The sequence below is a fragment of the Panicum virgatum genome, chromosome 9K (genome assembly GCF_016808335.1).
Source record: "Panicum virgatum strain AP13 chromosome 9K, P.virgatum_v5, whole genome shotgun sequence".
Classification (NCBI taxonomy): domain Eukaryota; kingdom Viridiplantae; phylum Streptophyta; class Magnoliopsida; order Poales; family Poaceae; genus Panicum; species Panicum virgatum.
The window spans coordinates 63,427,953-63,446,862 of record NC_053144.1 but is presented as its reverse complement, the minus strand read 5'-3'; the positions used below and the strand labels follow the sequence as shown (position 1 = coordinate 63,446,862).

At 46.7% G+C, this 18,910-nt stretch overlaps 4 protein-coding genes across 7 annotated transcripts; 2 read left to right on the top strand and 2 right to left on the bottom strand.

Annotated features, from left to right (window-relative positions):
* The first annotated feature begins 1,989 nt into the window (after positions 1 to 1,989).
* On the top strand, positions 1,990 to 4,760 carry LOC120646905 (uncharacterized protein At5g01610-like). The gene is made up of 3 exons (XM_039923439.1): positions 1,990 to 2,353; positions 2,842 to 2,896; positions 4,158 to 4,760. The coding sequence occupies exons 1-3, from the start codon at positions 2,258 to 2,260 to the stop codon at positions 4,532 to 4,534; spliced, it is 528 nt and encodes a 175-aa protein (XP_039779373.1). The 5' UTR covers positions 1,990 to 2,257; the 3' UTR covers positions 4,535 to 4,760.
* Positions 4,761 to 5,970: 1,210 nt separating this feature from the next.
* Positions 5,971 to 7,596, bottom strand: LOC120646904 (uncharacterized protein At5g39570-like). Its single transcript, XM_039923438.1, has one exon. The coding sequence runs from the start codon at positions 7,458 to 7,460 to the stop codon at positions 6,252 to 6,254; it is 1,209 nt and encodes a 402-aa protein (XP_039779372.1). The 5' UTR covers positions 7,461 to 7,596; the 3' UTR covers positions 5,971 to 6,251.
* Positions 7,597 to 8,012: 416 nt separating this feature from the next.
* On the top strand, positions 8,013 to 9,188 carry LOC120646906. Of its 2 annotated transcripts, none has more exons than XM_039923440.1 (4): positions 8,013 to 8,267; positions 8,401 to 8,526; positions 8,624 to 8,717; positions 8,809 to 9,188. In XM_039923440.1, the coding sequence occupies exons 1-4, from the start codon at positions 8,108 to 8,110 to the stop codon at positions 8,945 to 8,947; spliced, it is 519 nt and encodes a 172-aa protein (XP_039779374.1). In that variant the 5' UTR covers positions 8,013 to 8,107; the 3' UTR covers positions 8,948 to 9,188. The 2 variants fall into 2 exon arrangements, with proteins under 2 accessions (XP_039779374.1, XP_039779375.1); XM_039923441.1 differs by having other exon boundaries at positions 8,016 to 8,267; positions 8,401 to 8,490.
* On the bottom strand, positions 9,100 to 18,108 carry LOC120646901. Of its 3 annotated transcripts, none has more exons than XM_039923431.1 (9): positions 17,615 to 18,105; positions 16,554 to 16,742; positions 15,937 to 16,029; positions 15,562 to 15,744; positions 15,387 to 15,489; positions 15,128 to 15,313; positions 12,107 to 14,505; positions 10,190 to 10,803; positions 9,100 to 9,480 (listed from the first exon to the last, which is right to left on the bottom strand). In XM_039923431.1, exons 1-9 carry the CDS (start codon positions 17,813 to 17,815, stop codon positions 9,477 to 9,479), a joined length of 3,972 nt encoding a protein of 1,323 aa, XP_039779365.1. In that variant the 5' UTR covers positions 17,816 to 18,105; the 3' UTR covers positions 9,100 to 9,476. The 3 variants fall into 3 exon arrangements, with proteins under 3 accessions (XP_039779365.1, XP_039779364.1, XP_039779366.1); XM_039923430.1 differs by having other exon boundaries at positions 10,190 to 10,806; positions 17,615 to 18,102; XM_039923432.1 differs by lacking the exons at positions 9,100 to 9,480; positions 10,190 to 10,803 and adding an exon at positions 10,826 to 10,957 and having other exon boundaries at positions 17,615 to 18,108.
* Between the last annotated feature and the right edge of the window lie 802 nt (positions 18,109 to 18,910).

Below are 18,910 nucleotides of genomic sequence, written 5' to 3'. Positions count from 1 at the left end.
CATTCATGGCACGTGGCACCAGGGTTAAAAAAACCGGCCGGAACCGGTCCGGTTACCGCGATTACCGGTCTAACCGGCCCGGACCGGTTCCGGTTCCGGCCGGTTTCAAACCGGCCCAAATTCAAATTTTAAATTTGAATTCCAAAAAATGGAAAAATCCCAAAAAATTCTTAAAAATACTTCAAATTGCGACGAATCTAATGGTGTCAATTTTTTTCAAATATTCGTTCATTTAGTATACTTTACGAGCATTTGAAGTTAAACAAAAAAAATGTGCATACAAAAGTATACAAATACAATGTAAAAATAGTACAAAAGAGGGTTGGAGGGTTCATTTAGTCTAAAACATATTATACAAACATTCATTTAGTATACTTTGCGGGCATTTGAATTTAAACTAAAAAGAAAAAAATTTGAATTTAACCTAAACCGACCGGTTACCACTCAAACCGACCGGTAACCGGTGGACCGGTAAACCGGTCTAACCGGCCGGTTAGCCGTTCGAAACCGGTATAACTGCGGGTTTTGAATTCAAATTTGAGTTTGGCCGGTTTTTACCGGTAACCGGTCAAACCGGACCGGTTAGCCGGAACCGGGCGCCGGCGGTTCGTAATCAACGGTCGGTAAAAAAATCCCTGCGTGGCACTAGCACGGGCAACAAGAGCGGCGCACGCGGGGGCGGGCGAGCAGCTGCATGGCGCGCGGGGGTGGGAGACGACCGACTGATGAGGGACGATGGCGCGTTTGGGCAACAGTGAACGAGCAGCGACGGTGCACATGGGTGGCGAGCGTGTAGAGGGAGGCGCGAGCACCAGCTGCGCGGCGTGTGCAAGCAAGGTCCGTCGGCTGGCAGCAGCAGCGCCGCCGCACGACCGGAGACGGGCTGGTAGGCTGGCCGTGCTTATCGGCACGGCACAGCACGGCTGAGCACCCAAAGTGCCGTGTCTGGGCCGGGTCGCCGGCACGGCGGCACTACGTGGCATGGCACGGCAGCGTGCCGTGCCTCGCCGTGCTAGGGCCGTGTCGTGACCAGACAGCCCGTTTGGCCATGTATGTTACTCGAGCCTCGCCAAGCTCGGTCCCACCTGGATGTTGAACCCTCCTCTTAGGCCCAGGCCAAGAGTTTGGCGTTGGTATCTGTGAGCTCCCGGAAGAGCTTGCTCCGGTCGGCCGGTCCTCTTCCTGGGAGAACTTGCCCGCGGCCCCGTGGCCGCCGCCCCAGCCGGACCTCCCTCATCCCTGGCCGGGCGTTGGGACCGAACCTTCGTTCCTGGCCTTCCGGAAGTGCTCGCCGGCGGCGCGGTACATGATGACGTCCGAGCTCGTAGACCGCGGCCGCGACGCAAAGACGTGGTTGGCTAGTTGCCAGCCAACCAGGTAGCCAGAGCCAGCCAAAAGAAACCGTTTGGATAGCGTGCCTGCGTGTGGCTATCTGGCCCTGCGTTGCCGATCTATCACGAATTCACGATGCGCTCCCAGCATCAGACGGATCACGGTGGGCGCCGCCGCGCGGCCGCCCGCGTCTCCGCTAGCCAGCGGCCCAGCGCTCCTCCTGTCCTGTGCGTTTCCCGTTTGGCGCTCGCGCTCGGGGATGGCGCGGCGCCCTCGCAGGCCGTTGGACGAGACGAAACGGGCGCTTGGAACTGAAGGAAGAGCGCTCGGCTCGGCTCGGCGCGGCGCGGTGCCCTCCCACTCCCAGCGTACTGGGGCCGCCGCCCCGGACTGGTCACGTCACCGTCATGCGGGCTGGCACCAGGGGCCCCCGCTCCTGCCGCTGCGCGGTGAAATAGCCAACAAGCTATCCATTGGACCGCGCGGATGTACAGTATTTTTGTTCGGCAAATTTCCCAAATTCGGATTTTGGATTAACCAACGTCCTAAATTTGAATAATACATGCGTTGTTTTTTTTTCCAGAAAACATCCGAAAATAAAGGAGAAAAGAGAGAAAGAGGACGAAAGTCACGGCAGCAAACAAGGAAGCAATCCTCACTATCGCAAAGGATCCGGCGCCGCAGCCCCGCGGCCCTCTCGATTCGCGAGCCGTTGCTTATTTATCGGGGTCCGCCCGGGCCGAGCGCCGCAGCTTTGAACCGGTTCTCGTGTCGCCCATCCTGCGGCACCCCACCCGCGGCGCAGAGCCGGCCCGACCGCCTTCGCCCACGCGCTCGTCTACACGTTCACACAAGCGCGGCGCGCCTGCGCCACGCAGTCGTCAGGGCAGTCGGCAGTTGTGAGTTGAGCCGAGCGGCAGCGCGGATGGAGGGGATGGAGAAGGCTCTCACCAAGCTCGGCAGCTTCACCATCTCCCGCAAGGCCAAGAAGGAGCTCTCGGCCATCGGCGACGACATCTCCGTGAGTTCTCGCCGCCATTTCGCTTCTCTCTCCCCCCTTTCTGCGCAATCAGTTGCTCGCGGCCATTGCGTTGGATCCGTTGCCTTTGATCTCGACCCTGCCCTGGGGAGGTCGAGGTGATGAACTGCTGTATGGGTGTGGTAATGCGAGGTCTAGTTCTCCGGGGTCTTGACAGGGCTGACTACTCAATTCAGAGTCCTTGGGGGCATTATTCGCGCATCCTTCTCATGTGCATTTCTTTTTTTTCTTGGCTTATTTGAGGCTGGATCAGATTCGTTCTCTTGCACCTTTACTCGTAGCAATAATACTTTGTTGCTTGAATCTATTTTGTGCAACAATGTCCTACTGGAGCGATAAAGGGAAAAAAAAAACTCTGATCGAACTGGCACCATTTTTGGGGGGCGAGCAATCTCTTCTCTGTATATAGAAGTAGTTCAATTCAGCAGCATTTACAAGATAAGTCTGACAGCCTTTGATCTGATCCGCAGCGTTTCTCCAGCACCGTGGAGGAGAAGGCGAAATGGGTGTTCGAGAAGCTCAAAGGTACAGTTGTTCTGTTCCATTCCACGGTTGGTTTCGTGGCGGTGGAAATAAAGAGTGAATCTGAAGAGATGTTCTATGATGAATTAGAACATTCTGGGTGCATGTTAAGTTGTTTTGGCAACATCATTAGTACAAGCGTCCGTGTCTGTTAGCTTTTCTTGCATCATGCGTAAAACCAAAGCAACTCAAAAAAAGGAGGTTTCTTAAATAATGATTGTATGCGCCAGCTGCCCGATTCCTAGCCTTTTCTCTGATTTGGATCTAGCTTTTGTTGGATTTCCTGTACCCTTTTGATCTGCAAAGTATAGGGCACATGGAGGCCAAACTGAACTGAAATGACTTTTGCGACATTCTGCTGCCCTGCAATAGTTGGCATCTGGCCCAGTGTTTGTTGATGCCACTATTCTGAAGTCCATGGAGCAATGGATAGGGGGCTTGCTCACCTAACAGCTTTGTTTTACTTGCAATCTTTGCATTGGTCCTCCTGAAATCTTTGGCGGTATTAGCAAGGCTGTGCAGTATATGTCATGATCGTAGGAAACACCAACCACAGCCGGTTGATTTGCCAGCTGTAGTGTCTATTGTTTGTCATGGTACTTGCTTCCAAGTGACGTCTATTTTATTGTGGCTGTATTCGCATAATTGCATGAACAATATCAATTAATAATGTACCTTGACAACTAACCTCTCAGTTCTCATATCAAAGCATTGGAGTACAAGATAACTCTGTTCTGAATAGACTGGTGGCAATCTGGATACTTCTCCCGTTCCTATTTTTTCCTTCCTTTTGCAGGTCTCATCAGTAACGTGTTTGTACACACAATTATAGCATTCATGTTTAATTTCTTTCTCCTGATTTGTTAAGGCTATTCATCGCTCTATAATTATTTCTGTTTGCCGGATTCCAATTTATGTGATGAACAGCAGCAGCAGCATCATCATCATCATCAACAAAGCCTTTTTGTCAGAAGCAAGTGGAGAGACTATGTGATAAACAATTAAAATGTCATGGAAATCTTAGTCTCTTTAAAGTCATAGATTTCACTTGTATTTTCTTTTGAAATTCCATGTCAATGTTGAGTTCCTACAAGGCTCAACATTTTCTGCTTCTGAATTCTATTTGTTTATCACTTCATTAACCTCATAGGCTCATCCCCTAGCACTCTCAGCTAGACCCTCTGCATGCAAAGTAGAAGGCGCAAACTGTGTCTTCGATATTTCAATCATATTCACTGACCTCGGATTCTCCTATCCTATCCAGGACACAAGAAGTCACTTCCTGATCTCCTGCGTGAGCACAACCTCCCTCCAGGCCTCTTCCCTCGGAACATCATCTGCTATGAGTATGACGAATCAAACTCAAAGCTAGTGGTGCACCTGTCCAAGCCTTGCGAGGTGAGCTTCAAGGATTCCTCCATTATACGGTATGCTCCTCGCGTCAAGGCGACTCTGTCCCGAGGCAAGCTTTCTGGGATTGAAGGCATGAAGACCAAAGTAGTGGTGTGGGTGAAGGTGGCCAGCGTGAGCCTCGAGAGCTACAAGTCCGACAAGGTGTGCTTCATTGCCGGCGTGAAGAAGCTGAGGCAGAAGGATGCTTACGAGGTCCCCCGCGAAGCCGTCTCCGTCGAGGAGTTCTGAGCTCGATTGGTTGGGCGTACTTGTCTTATCATTCATTCTTACCATTTTTTGGGTCCCTGTTGTGTGATTCTCAAGGACAGATTGGTGATTCATGTCCTGTGATTCGGTAGATTTGTATAATGCAAACATGGAGGATTTGTTATGGCTGGCAAAAGACAACCCGTGCAATATTTTCCACGTGAGTGATGTCTCCGTAATGTGAACATTCAGCATGTGTTGGTTCTGCTTTGCTTGCTTCTAGGGTGTATCTGTTCCTATTTTGTTTTGCATGGTACTGCATGCGGTTGGTTGGTGGCTGAATTGCACAATTTGTTTCAGCGAGCATTCAGTCATGAGATTGTTTCCCCTGATCATAAGCATTGGCACTGTTTTATACTTGATTGACAACATATGACAAAAAAAAAACTACGCAGAGACTGGCCCCCTTGTATGTAACCAGGAGCTGTGCATTTTCATAATCAACAGTGGTGATAAAATTCGACTGCAAAATGCACTGGCATGATCGCATAGTCCATGAACCATGACAACATTCTTGACATATTATTAAGTGAAACGCAAGAATGACAATCAAATCAGGTAGCATCATCAGGAACAGTAAAAAACAATGAACCAACTTCTCATTAAATATGGACTACTCCTGGAATGTCTGACTTCTTTTTATATACTCTTGTTGCCTCTATTTTTAAATCTGTTAGGTCAAACCAGTCAAGAAAGATTGACCCTGCAGAAAGATACTGTTGTGCTACTTTGAATGAGTAATAGGAGATCAGAAATCATTGGGAATTGGACAAGTGGCTAAAAGAAGATGCCCTTTGTGGAAATGTTCCACCATGGTGGAAGAAGGGAGATGCTGTTTGTGCTTGTAAAGGTCTTAAAGCTGATGGCATAACATCGGCTGTGAATCTAATTCAGTATTCCTCTTTGCCTTTTTTTTCTAATTGATTGACTTGTACTTCTAACTTAGGTACTACATTACTAATGCCAAATGCTCAACCATTTAACAGTACACGAATAGCCAAAACATCAACATGACAACATTTGACATAAATTAGCAACCTAGCAGGCACAAATCACAAGGCCAAGTGAGGAAAGGAATGGCAACTACTTCTTAGAGATAAGAGCCAAAGCAGCAACATAGAAGTCAAATGCACATAAGAACTGCTGTTCAATCTATCCATTGCAGAAGCTATTTCGTAAGGCGATAAGCCTAGAACCAGCACTGAAGCGCCAAACAAGTTGATAGCTGAGACATATATGGCTGGTTGGCTTCTTTGTCTTACTCTCTGAGGTTCAGCAAAAATGAAATCCAATTCAGGAACAGATGCACGGAATGCTTTACTATTTAGCATGATAAGATCAAGTGCCAATATATCCACATACCAATTTCACATAATAGCAACTGGTCAAAAGGAAACTCTTTTAACAGCAGCAGCTAATGGATCAATATGTATTCAACAGTTCCATTCATTATAAGTTGCAACAATATATTAGTTTTAAGTCAGAAACAATACACAACATGAACACCAAATCACCCAACCTTTTATTTTCCCAGTATCATAAAAAGCCCATTAGGCAACACAGACAACATAGACAATTCCACTCTTATTACACCCTAGGATGGAAACTGCTGCAAATTTCACTTGTAAACATTGAACAGGACAAGGGACTAACCAAACACAAGCAAGTCCTTCCTGAACCATGACATGGCAAGGATTAATCACCGCTTCTTCAAGAACCCTTCTGCAAGTTTTAAGTAGTCACCCATACCACCCCCACTCTCCCCTTCCCCATCCTTTTTGTTCATGAAACCCTGTGCCAGCTTCAGGTAATCCCCAATACCACCGCCCTCTGACTCATCATCACCATGTTTCTTCTTCTTCTTGTCATCTTCATCCTTGCCATACTTCCCTCCACTATGGCCACTGGTCTTCTTGTACCCCTCCTCTTCTTCATATCTTCCCCCTGAATGCCCACTAGGCTTCTTCTTGTAGTCATCTTCTTCGTAACTTCCTCCATGGTCTCCCCCACTGGAAGCCCCATAGCCATATCCACCACCACTAGGCTTCTTGTATCCATCATCTTCTTCATACCTCCCTCCACCATAACCGCCACTTGGCTTCTTGCTGTACTCATCTTCATACCTTCCTCCACCCCCATATCCACCAGCATTAGGCTTCTTCCTATAATCATCTTCATCCTCATACCTTCCCCCTCCATAGCCACCGCCACTTGGCTTCTTTTTATACTCATCTTCTTCATACCTTCCTCCACCATAGCCGCCACCGCCACCACTTGGAGGCCTCTTGTATTCATCTTCTTGCTCATACCTCCCCCCACCATAGCCACCACTAGCGGGCTTCGTATTGTAACCATCTTCATCCCCGTACCTTCCCCCTCCATAGCCACCACTGCCTGGCTTCTTCCTGTGATCTTCCTCTTCCTCATACCTTCCACCTCCATAGCCACTCCCACCACCAGGCTTCTTCTTGTACTCATCCTCCTCATACTTCCCACCGCCAGGCTTCTTCTTGTACCCTTCTTCCTCATCCTCATACCTCCCCCCTCCGTGGCCACCGCCGGGCTTCTTCCCGTACTTGCCTTCCTCCTCCCCCTGATGCTTGCCGCCGCCGGCGCCCCCCTCCTTGCGGCCGTACTGGTGGAGGTACTCCTCGGCCTTCTCGAGGTACCCGTCCACGGGCTTCCCCTCGAGCTTGCCGTACTGGGAGGCGGCGTGGAGCAGGTCGGCCGCCGCCCCGGCGACCCGGCCCTTGTCCACCTTCTCGAGGCTGTGGTCCTGGAGCGCCAGCTTGGCCGCCTCCGCCACGAGCTTGGCGCTCGAGGCGAGGTCCCCGCTGCCCCCGCCGGACGGACGGTGCTGGGACGAGCCGCGGCGGCCGGTGCCCTCGTCGCCGTCGTAGGAGGCCATTCCCGAGGGGCGGATCTAGTCTAGAACGGGGCAAAGCCAACGGGGGTTTTGCTTTTGGGTGCGATGCCCGTGTCGTCGCGGTGTCGGGTGCGCTTCAGCTCGTCGGCTGGGCAACACGACGGGTATATTTGCCCGTCGTGGGAGGGCACCACCACTGCGGCTTTTTACACGGAGCTTCCGTCTCGGGAAAGCGTGGGAGACGCGTCCGAAACGGCAGACACGGCTGCGATGAACTGGGGGAACTGGGGACACCGGACACGGGCACACGGCAACCCCGGCAACGCCATGACGCGCGTAACACATCGGAAAACTCACGAACGGGCATGGTATTTTAGGCAATACACCTGCACATAACTTTAATAAACTCTAGAAAAATGAGACTTTATTCTTCTATATGAAGTAAGACGAACATGACAGAGTTGCTGAGAAGAAAATGAACGTCTAGTAGACTTAATCCTTTGCTGCTGAAAAAAGATCTCAGGAGTAATCCCCAGATCGTGTCATCGTTAGTGGCTCACAAGAGGACAGGTCGGCACATATCATTCCCGTCATCAGCAACACTCCCCCCAGGCCAATCTTGCAGTGCTCCATCCACTCATCTATCCTCTCTCGCGTTGCTAGGCCTACCAGCGAGCGACGAAGCTACCATGCTCGGCCTCCGCGGCCTCGTCGCCGCGCCCGCACCTGCCGCCGCACCACCACCGAGGGGGCGGTGCAGCGCCGCCGCGCCGCCGGAGAAGGCTGGCCGGGTTTCCTTGGCCGTCCCAGCGGCCGCCGCGCTCTCGCTGGTCCTCTGGACCAATCCAGGTACAGAACTTGCACACTACTACCAAGTACCAACCACGCGTAGCGAACTAGCGATCAGTGCTCCAGTAGCCTACTATGGCGGAGCTACTCACTCCCATACTGAAGCCGGGGACATTTTGTCTGCGAACTGCAGCGAGCGCCGGCATCCTGTCAGGTTTCTCGGGGTTGGAGTCGACGCCAGGCCCGGACCTGCCCCGGCTCGAGTTCCTGGAGAAATGGAATGGTCTGCTGCTCAGCTCAGTCACCTTGTTCAGTTCATGTAGTAAACGCCATGGACATGTCCTCGCTGCAAACTTCTCGTTCTGTGGCCCTCTTGACTGACGGAAAACCTTCTCTTCCTTTGTTGCGCTCTCAAGCCGAGAACCAGAAGTACGCCGAGTTCGATAACAGGTTCAAGAACTCCAAGGTACTGCAGGACTTGCTCGAGAAGTCCAAGAAGAACAAGGAGAAGTAAACCTGTTTGTTCACGCTCCCTGAGATGCATCTTTGCGCTGTGCCGATGCTAATAGGACGGATGTGTTGTGCATGGGCGGTTTTGCAGGAACGAGAGGTTGATCCAGGACAAGTACTGCCTGCGGGGCGCCGAGTGGGGCGTCGGGGACTGCTCCACAGAGGGCATGTCGGAACAGGAGCGGGAGGACTTCATCTCGGAGCTCAAGAAGAGAACTGGAGCGGAATAGCGAGCTGACGGCCTCATCTCTAGCATATTAACGAGGAGGGGGGAACACTTCGCCGGTCGCCGCCGCTATTTTTGGGGAATTGCCTTTTTTATTACCATGGGGGTTCTAATCTAGGAAGGCCGACGAAATGTTCTTTCCGAGCGCACTGGGAGTATCAAGAGAATGTACACGACCATCAAACGACCTCAAAATTTATTACAATGTACATGCACCAAGCGGAAAGTGCATCTGCAGCAGCAAATCACCATCGCCACACCATCGCAAGTTCTTGAAATTGTCCTAGTCCATGAAGAAACCGAAGTGTGTTCTGAAGTAGAATATTCCAAGGTTATACTGTTACAGGACTGAATGGTGGCCTCAGTTCTGAAATCACCTGCCAACATTTCACTAGATCCCTACAAGCAGTTGATACATTGGCGGAGTGCGCCCAGGTGGAGACATTGGCGGAAATTCCAACAAAGAACACAGATATGGACCTTGCTATGGCAGGGCTTCGATGCCAAATCAAGTGACTTTGCCATCATTCAAACTACCTTGAAAATGAACAAAAACAAATTTTAGCTTTGTGCCAGCAAATGCTGCTAAATACTTAAAAGTAATACATAAATAAATTCATGGAAGCAAATTGCTGATGGCATAATTACCCGTGGCAAACATACTCGCCGATGTGGTATTAGTTTAGTGTGGCTACGTGCTAATTTCTACCATTGAAACTGGATACCAGGCGCCAATTAACTATTTACTGTACTTGCGACTGCTACAGGCATCAGTTCAACAGACTTACAGTCTGTAAATAGTTTGGACGCATGAAGGCCACAGGCGACAGAAAATGAGCAAACGTTGATAATATATGCAGCTGAGGTTACTGGTCATTATCACCATAACAATAGTGTGACAAATTAACCATGGCAGGGTGATCTCTTCTCAGCAAAAACTATGAAAGATCCACTGAGGCACGAAAATTAAACTAAACGATTCAGAATCACGATCTGTGGCTTGCATATACTATTTTATATTGTCCTCAATAACATGAAATATGAAGCCGACTATCTCTTTGAACCATATTCTTCAACAAATGAGCACATAACAAATTTAAACTTCAGCAATCCTTCATTTTCTGTAAATTTTAGCTATAGGTTAAAACCTACTGGCGACAACTGCTATCGTGTATTTACTGAGTTTTTACTTAAAAGATTGAAAATAGAAACAGTGATGAACAAAGAATATAGAAACAAGTACTACCTGCGAGGCTGAGGTGAGGATGGTTGATCAGGAGAGGAATGAGAGGAACCACTCCTATATGGACCACGCCTTTGCCCATAAAAACCATTATGCATAACTTGGCGTGACGACCGTGGTATGTCATCACCATCTGCTGTGGGGAGTGGCCCAAGAGAACCAAATTCAATTGGTTCAGATGAGGATGCACCATGATTTGTGCCTGGTTCATACGAGTACACCATAAAAAACGGTGGTCCTGGAGGGCCAGATAAAGCACTGGGACCATTTGAAGCTGTAGATTGTGGTGTATAAACCCCATGCGCTGTGTTCCCTTGTCTGCGCATAGAGCTTGTGGATCCAAAAGATTGGCCCTGCACAAGATATTGAGAGCTTGCTTCATGCCTGTATGAGTCATTTCTATAAGTTCGGCGTGGCCTATCAGGCTGACCCTCATCATTGGCCTGTCTATCAGACCGCATGCCAGACCTCTCCGACTGGCTACGTCCATAGCTGTGGTTAGGATTTCGTTGTTTTGAGTTTATCCAGCTTCCTTCCTTGTCACTATAGTCACTCCTGTCACCATTATAACCGCCTCTGTAGTTTCTTGAATTTGAGTGCCTGTCCCTATACGGAACCTTCTGAACAGAAGCCAAAGAATTGACAGTTTAGTATCTTGCAGTCCAGACTATCAATTTCATAAATCATTGCTTGCTAATAAATCTCTCTCTTTTGGAACAAAGAAATCACTGTGCCTAGAGTTACAGAAAGTAGAACTGCCATAAAGAAAACCTACAGAAGCCATATTCCAAATGTCTTATTTCAGTCATGAAACAAACTCATTAGTTTTCTTCATGTCCCACAACTACACATAATACACTTAGCTGATGATTCATAATTACTGATTAAACACTCTCAACGATGTATGAAGTTTAGGACCTAGACAATCTAATCATCACAATTTTGGAGCTTATCAATCAGCAGGCTAAAATATTACTACTTGTTTTAGGACGTTGCTACAGTGGGGCGGTCTAGGTTGCCCTTAAAGAAGCTCTGCTATGATTTCACTATGTTGGTGGGTAACACATGAGCTTTCAAGTTGACTGAACACCATTACAAATAAAGAATCCTTCAATGAAAGAATGCCTGGTTGGCAGAAAAGGAAGATTCTGTTGAACCTCAAAATACTTTCAAGACTATGATTCTAGTCAAGTTTATCTGGAGTGCATCCTTCATATAGAGCTTAAAAGCACCAAAATTGTTTCTAGCATACAAGCTTCAGGACAGTTATATAGCTGGTTCCAACGAAACTGTTTCTAGCATACGAACTTCAGAATGATGTACACTGGCAAATAATAAATAAAACAAGCTAGCACAGAGCAATTTTCACCAATAAGCGACTCAAAGGTAGCAACCACATAGAAAACAGTTTGCTGCTTGTGTCTAGATTCTGGAGCCCAAGCACTATGATATTCATTATGACGTAAAGGAAATCTTCCCATGAATCTGACAGGTAAGAGTTAAAAATCTAATTAGCCCGTTAAAACTTCGAAATTTACCAAAGTGGCCTAGCAGTATCCACTAGCCTACCCCAACTTGCTTGGGAAAAAGGCTATGTTGTTGTTGTTGTTGGCCTAGCAGTATCCAACTATGAATAGTTATGATCATCAACTGAGGCACTGGATGGAACAGAAGAATTTGGCTAAATTGGATAGATCTTAGTAACTCAGTAGGAAAACCTCCCCCATATCAAGAGTTGAAATGAGTACAAACTTTTGAGAAGTGCAGTTACGTTGGAGTCTGTTAGCCACATACCAAAAGTCTAATGCGGTAATACAATAAAGGATCAAGCTTTCTAAGTTTCCATTTTTCTAATATAGTAGTACTAACAAATTGTCTATGCAAAAGATAAGATACTGAAAGATATTTTTAGATTCTTACAGGATTTGGCAAGTAGGTTCCAGTTCCGGCACGGTGTCTGGGAGCATCTTCACCATAGTTATGAAGAACGCCAGTACCTCTTTCCGTAGCAGGTTGCAGAGGCATCACAGGAAATACTCGTTGACCAGGGGGGACCATCTGTGTCCAGTTAACATTTGCTGCAGGTGGCCTTCCAGGCCCTTCCCATGCAGCATGGCCCTGCAAATACATTTGTGGAGCCGGAAAAGGGTATAAAACAGGACCTAGGGGATGAGCATTCTGGCAGAGTCGCCCATACTGTAAATTATGCCAGTGGCTAACAAAATCACTGTTCAAAATGTCAGGTTTGTGTTCTCCAGATGGCTCAGTCATAGTACTGCATGATGTTGTTGAGGTAGCACTGGAATCTGTTGAGGTAAAATTTCGACCCGCAATATTGCCAGGAAGCTGATCAATTCCCTCGCTTCTGTCAAACTGGGGACCAGAACCATCGCCATTCCCTGGAACATATGGGAGCATAACAAAAGGAACTAGTGGACCTGTTGGAACAAAAGTCAGTCCAGAGCTATCAGCTTGTCTCGGCTGTGGGGAACCAATAAGAAAAGGTGCAAACAATGGATTAGGCATGGCGATTTGTGATGGATCAACATCATTTGCTACTTGACTAGTTCTTGATTGCGTTGAAAAAGAATCGGACCCTGCTACTATCTCAGAAGCTTCATTAATGATTGGTACAACTGTCATATTCCTGGGGCCGTCATCAATTGCAGATGGGAGATGCTCAGTGACATTTCCCATCTGCCAACTGGTCTTGCTATGCGTGATTGTGGCTGGTGCTGCAAAGGCAGGTCTTCTTCCCCAATTGTCTCCAGATGATCTTGTTGTATTTACAGTTCCTTCGTCCCACGAACTTGCATCCAAAGCTTTGCCTCTTGATGAAATGGCATGTGAAGAAGGTACATTCACATAACCACTACTCTTAGAGTAAACTCCATTCGCTTCGTTACTTGTTTGATGTTGGAACATGCTGGTATAGGTTTCATCATCTACGCCATTATTCTCAAGAGCAAATTCCGTCCGCCTTTCCAAGGGGGCAACGTGCACACCATTAGGCAAAGAGGAGCGTTCCTTACCATCACTATCATAAATGCAAGGATCTCTCTCTTCAGAACCAAATTTTCTAGAATATCCAACACCATACTCATGCCAACTTTTGCCAGTATCATGACTTGCATCTGATGCAATAGGCTTCTCACTCTCACTACCATCTCCAACATTTGTTGCAAAAGTTGGATTGTGTATGTACTGGGTTGGTGGTGGAACAAATCCACGGAGGAACTGCATATTGGGCAACCATGGTGCCCCAGTTAAGTTAGCTGGTGGAACCGCAGCCAGATGCTTTTGTGAAAAACCTGCTGGAGCCAGTAAATGGGAATTTGTTACAGACAGATGAGAAGGTATTTGCATTGGCAATTGAATCTGTCCATTGAATCCATGCAACTTCATGGATTCCATTAAATGAACCAGAACTTGTTCGTCATGGCGCATATCCGATGATTCAGAGACAGTAGGAAGTTCTTCATTCATCACAAAACCATTATCTTCACGATAGCTGCTGGAAACGCTATTTGAGTCAGAGACTGCCTTTGCACTAGGGTGAGATGAGTTCAAGGAAGACATTGATTCATCCTGTGAAGACTTGGTGCTGTGGTTGCTGGACACTTCTGGAACCATGATATTTCTTCTGCTGCCGTAATCAACCTTCAAAGGTTTTTCCATACCAACCACATTTGCCCCCCTACCACGAAATCCTTCAGCAGAAGAATCTGTCAGTTCAGGGCTAGATCGGGTTCTTGCAAATCTAGACCTGTTTTGCCCATTCCTGTCATTGACAAAGAGACCATTTGGCACTCTCTTATCCCTTTCAGCTTGCATCAATCCAGCGGAGTGATTTCTTTCAAGCTGTTCAGAGACCTTGGTATTTCCTTGTGCTACATTCACCTTTTGGTACTGAGAATGAGAAAAAGAAGGATTAACTGTTCTTGGCAGATTACAACAATGTAGGTCACTTTTCTGAATTGTCTGAGAAGAAGGATAACCATGAAAAACTTCAGTAAGATTAGCTTGATCCACATGAAGATTATCCTGATTAGCAAGAAGCTTAGGATTTTCAACTTTTTTCTTAAATGCTGTTACACTTCTGTGACTGTTTGACAATACAGAAGGAACAACTTTCAGAGGCTGCACATCGACCGGACTTGCAATAGGCACATCAGGGCGACTTCCACTCCCATGTCTTATCCATGTATTTGTGAAGAACTGATCCAATTCAGCAATTAAATCTTCTTTTGGACATTCAAGTAACTTTCCAAGCCTTTTCGCCCCATAAGCAAAAGCACTGCGTATTCTGAAGTAATTGCCTGCAGAACCAAATGTCAACTCAACAAATGACAAATTTTTGTTGTCCTTGTACAGAATAAACTTCTCATTAAACAAATAAAAAAAGTGGTAGTCATCCAATCCATAAACTTGAATCCTCTTAAGAGACCGAATCAATCATTATTAGTATCAAATGGCCAATAAGACAAAATATTGACAGGATTACTTTTTAGAGTATGCAAACACAACAGGGGAAAATTTAATATTTAAGTGCCAGACAGTCAAAGTAAGATAGATTTCTTCTGTAAACTACGAACTCAACATATGTAAGAATGAACAAAAGTATTGACAGATACAGCTATCGCAACACTGCTCAGGGAGGTCCTATTAAAGGTCACAAAGAATGATGGTTCTTAACTTCACTGGTTTGATTTGCTGGCCACTTATGCATATATCAGTAAAACACATAAATTACACAAGGAGGTAACATAGCAATCAATTAACACATGCACAGTGGATGAATTACAGATATCATTGCATCCCATTCAAAAATCCTTAAATCAAACGCAGTACACCATCAATTTCATGGAAATAGGTGAACCAAAGAACATTTACTATGTTCAATTCACCTATAGGATGATCTATAAGTAGGCTCATAGTTACCTTTGCTGACACTTCTTCCAAGATTGTTGTTTGTGCGTAAAGGATCAATAACATTGAAGTGTTTGGAAACAAATGGTTGACCCTGATTATCCTGGGTGTGAGGCATAACTCCATACGCAGAACTACACGTATCCAGGAAGGACTTGTTCAGCAAACATTCACCACTATCCTTCCGCGGAGGTTCCGCTGCATGACATAACATGAATGATCACAAACTCGATCACTGATCTATCAAAACAAAGTGGCACATACAGATTACCAGTCATATCTGGAAGTGAACTTATAGGAACTGGCCCCCACAAGCTCAAACAAAATTTCTCCCAATCAAAGTTGCTGAAAAATTCTAAGAAACGGTGCAAAACCTGCACAAGCACAAACAGAAAATAAGCATTGGCTTCATATCAGGATATCCGAAAGAGAAGAGAGTGAGTCACCTCAAGAGGTCCAGTAAAAGAATTGTTGAATATATGAAATATGTACAGAACCAGTGTCTCCAATGCGTAGGTAGATATAAGACCATGGTGAGCTCCAAGAATACGACTCTCGTAGAAACACCATGCCTTTATCAATATGATACTCCGCTTGAATAAATGATTTCGGCTGATCAAGTTGTCGATCTATTAAAATGTGGAAACATTACAAGAGGTAGGGATAGAAAAATCAAGCATATTTGAGCCAGGTACTAGATGCAACAAGCACAGTTATTCAACTCAATATAAAATTCTTACAGTATTAACATATAAATGGTAAATTTTTGAGCAACTTGTCTGCACATACAAATTATTCTATATTTGAAAATAAGAACACACCTCTTCAAGAAAACAAAGTGTACATAGTCCACCGACTTGATTGAATGAGATGTCGACAACGATGTTTTCCACAAGACACTTAATAATCTTGACCTGTGCATGATACATGATACATATGAGAAAGACTAAAATGAGTGAAAAGCAAAATAATACAAGTGCCAAATAATTAAAGGTGACACAATCCGCAAAAGAAGATAAGGAAGGGGAGCGAGAAAATGCCATTGGATGCATTTTATTGTACATAGAACCTAGAAGTGTCATCAAATGCATAATCTTCTGGAATTCTATAGCATAGCTATTTTGCCACACCATATTGTGCAAAGGACGGTGTAGAAGCAGCAATGGCTATATTACTAAACTGAACTTTGGCTCAAGATATTGTTAGTTTCTGTTCTGCCTCCATTCATATAGCACAAAGTACTATTGGCAACTTCTGGTAATAACTTCAACAGAATTGTAAAGTTTTAAATGCAGGAACAATGCTAAATGAAACTCCAACATATGTACATAGTTAGAACTTAGCAGAGGAGCAACTCCATTTGGAGGTAATTCTGGTGCCTATACAGCAGTAAAATTATATAAAAAAAACATGCTGGAATTGTCACATTGAAAAATACCTCTGCCTGAATATACTGGACTTCTTTTACATGAAATTCAGCATTTTCACTCTTCTCTTCACGCTCCAATGCATCCCGGACAAGGTTTGCCCAAATCTCCTTTAATTCTTCACTATTACTAAAAGCAGTGACATCAATGTCACCATCAGGTAAGTAAGTCTTGAGAGGTACTGAACCAAAGGTAAAAACCTGTAGAGATAAAGAGATCAATTCTCTGTGAAGCACATCTAATCAGCTGGACAATTGAACACTGAGGATAAGGGCAAAGAACTTCAAAAACACTAGTGCAAAATTCCCCTAGGCATGCATAAGACTTACGGAAAAGTCTATTTCAATCATCCAATAAATATGACATAAGGTAAAAGTGGTATCTCAGTGCACCTGCTAGGCGGTATGGCAAATGCTCATGCCATCAGGCAATCCAGAATTTTCAGACATTTAGCTATTGATTTATGACTAGAATTACTAGAACTCTTCTGGCTAAGACATGCAAGTTTCTCATATCGTATTATTGGCAGAGACCAGCTCTGTGGTTCCACGAAACTTCAGTAACATGGTACTGGATGTGTGCAATACCCCATGTCACAGGAATGTGTATGAAAAGGGAAATACAGTTCGACTACATAAGTGTCCAGGATCTCTATTCCTACTCTTCCCCCAATGCACTTTTTTTTTGCCAATCATCCCCACTCTTTGATCTTTGATGCTTGTATACAGGTGTTCAAATATCAGATGTACTGATGTAGAAGCATGGGTGTAAGGTGACCAGCATCCCTCCTGCTCTTCTGTAACCACCCATTTTCAGCAAGCTCTTGCTCCAGAATCAACTTCGGTAGGTCAGACAAACATTTGAGAAACAGAAAGCAAAGCATCACCTATTGACTATTGCCCTCTCTGTAAAGCAACCATTACTCAAGTCAGTTCTACAATAGCAGTTTCATCTATCCATCCATACATCAGTCCTCACCGACATATACAAGAGCCTTCTACTTCAGGCAGACGCTATTTCCTATTACTACCTGCGGGGAGCAGTCGGACCAGTTGGTAACCAGGTAGTATACCTGACAAGAGAGGCAGTTCATGATAAGCCGCTGCACGTAGTGGTAGACGGCCAGCCTCCGGCCCTCGGAGTGTGCGTTGGGCTGGATGCGCGCGATCAGCTCCGCCGTGCGGCCCTCCGCAACCACCCAGCGCTCGGGGTCGAGTCGCCGTGTCACCCGGGCGGACGCATTGGGCAGGAGCCCGTTGGGCACCATCCCCATGCGCGCGCCAACCAATTCACCCTCCGCCTCCGCCTGGCGGAGCCAAAACCCTAGACCACGACACCAGCGGCAGCCGACCGCCGAGCACCCCCGCAGCAGCGGGCTACAACGGCGTCGAGTGGCTCAGAGCACGGAGCCGCCGCCCCTGGCGCAAACCGAGCCGGGCCCGTGGAGCCCCGGGAGGCGGATGGGCGGAAAAACTAGCGCGACGGATGGATCGATGCGGTCGTGGGAAAAGTGCGCCGCCGCGGCGGCGGCGGCGGCGGCGGCGGCGAGGGGAGTGGTCGGCGTGGAGGAGGGGGGGGGGGGGGGGTTGATTTGGAAAGGTGTGGGAGGAGACGTGCGGTGTGGGTCGGTGTTTGGTTTGGGCCTCGTGGGGATGTGTTGAGGCCTGAGGAGCGTCTCAGACACTTCGATAAGGCGTGCGTGGCCGCATAGGCAGCCGGGCGCCGGCAGTGTGCTTTGGCTCGAGCGGGGCCTCGAGCCCTCGAGCGGGAGCAGCAACCGTGCAACGCAGTCGGAACTGGATGCTCGTGAAACGAGGATTTTCAGAAGTTTTGCTTTGTTACTCGATTGATGAATTCATGCTTAAATCCTAGTGTAGGTAGAAGAAGAGAGGAAGGCCTTGATTATCCTATAAGCCGGGAATCCTTCAACCTTGTGAACAGTGGCGGAGCGAGCAACCACCATGACATTTTGGTTAATTTATATCTAAAAAATCAAAATAATTTATCTTTATCTCTATCTCTACTATTTCTAAAACAAGTAATGTTTTTTTATCTATCAATCGAAATCCTATTACGAGTCTAGCAATATTACCTGTAGCCAGGGGCGAAGCCAGACCACGGAACCACTGGGGTCGGCTCCCTTAGACACTGAGGTCTTACACATGAATGAATAGTGCTGAACAATATGTTTTCATTGAATTTAGCAAATTCCATTGGGGTCTGGCGACCCCGGTGGCACAAGGCAGCTTCGCCACTGCCTGTAGCAATTCACGGGCACTATGCAAGTTATTCTATACGCCGGGAATCCTTCAACCTTGTGAACAGTGCGGAGCGTGACTTGAAATAAACGGGGGCCAAATTACTCATT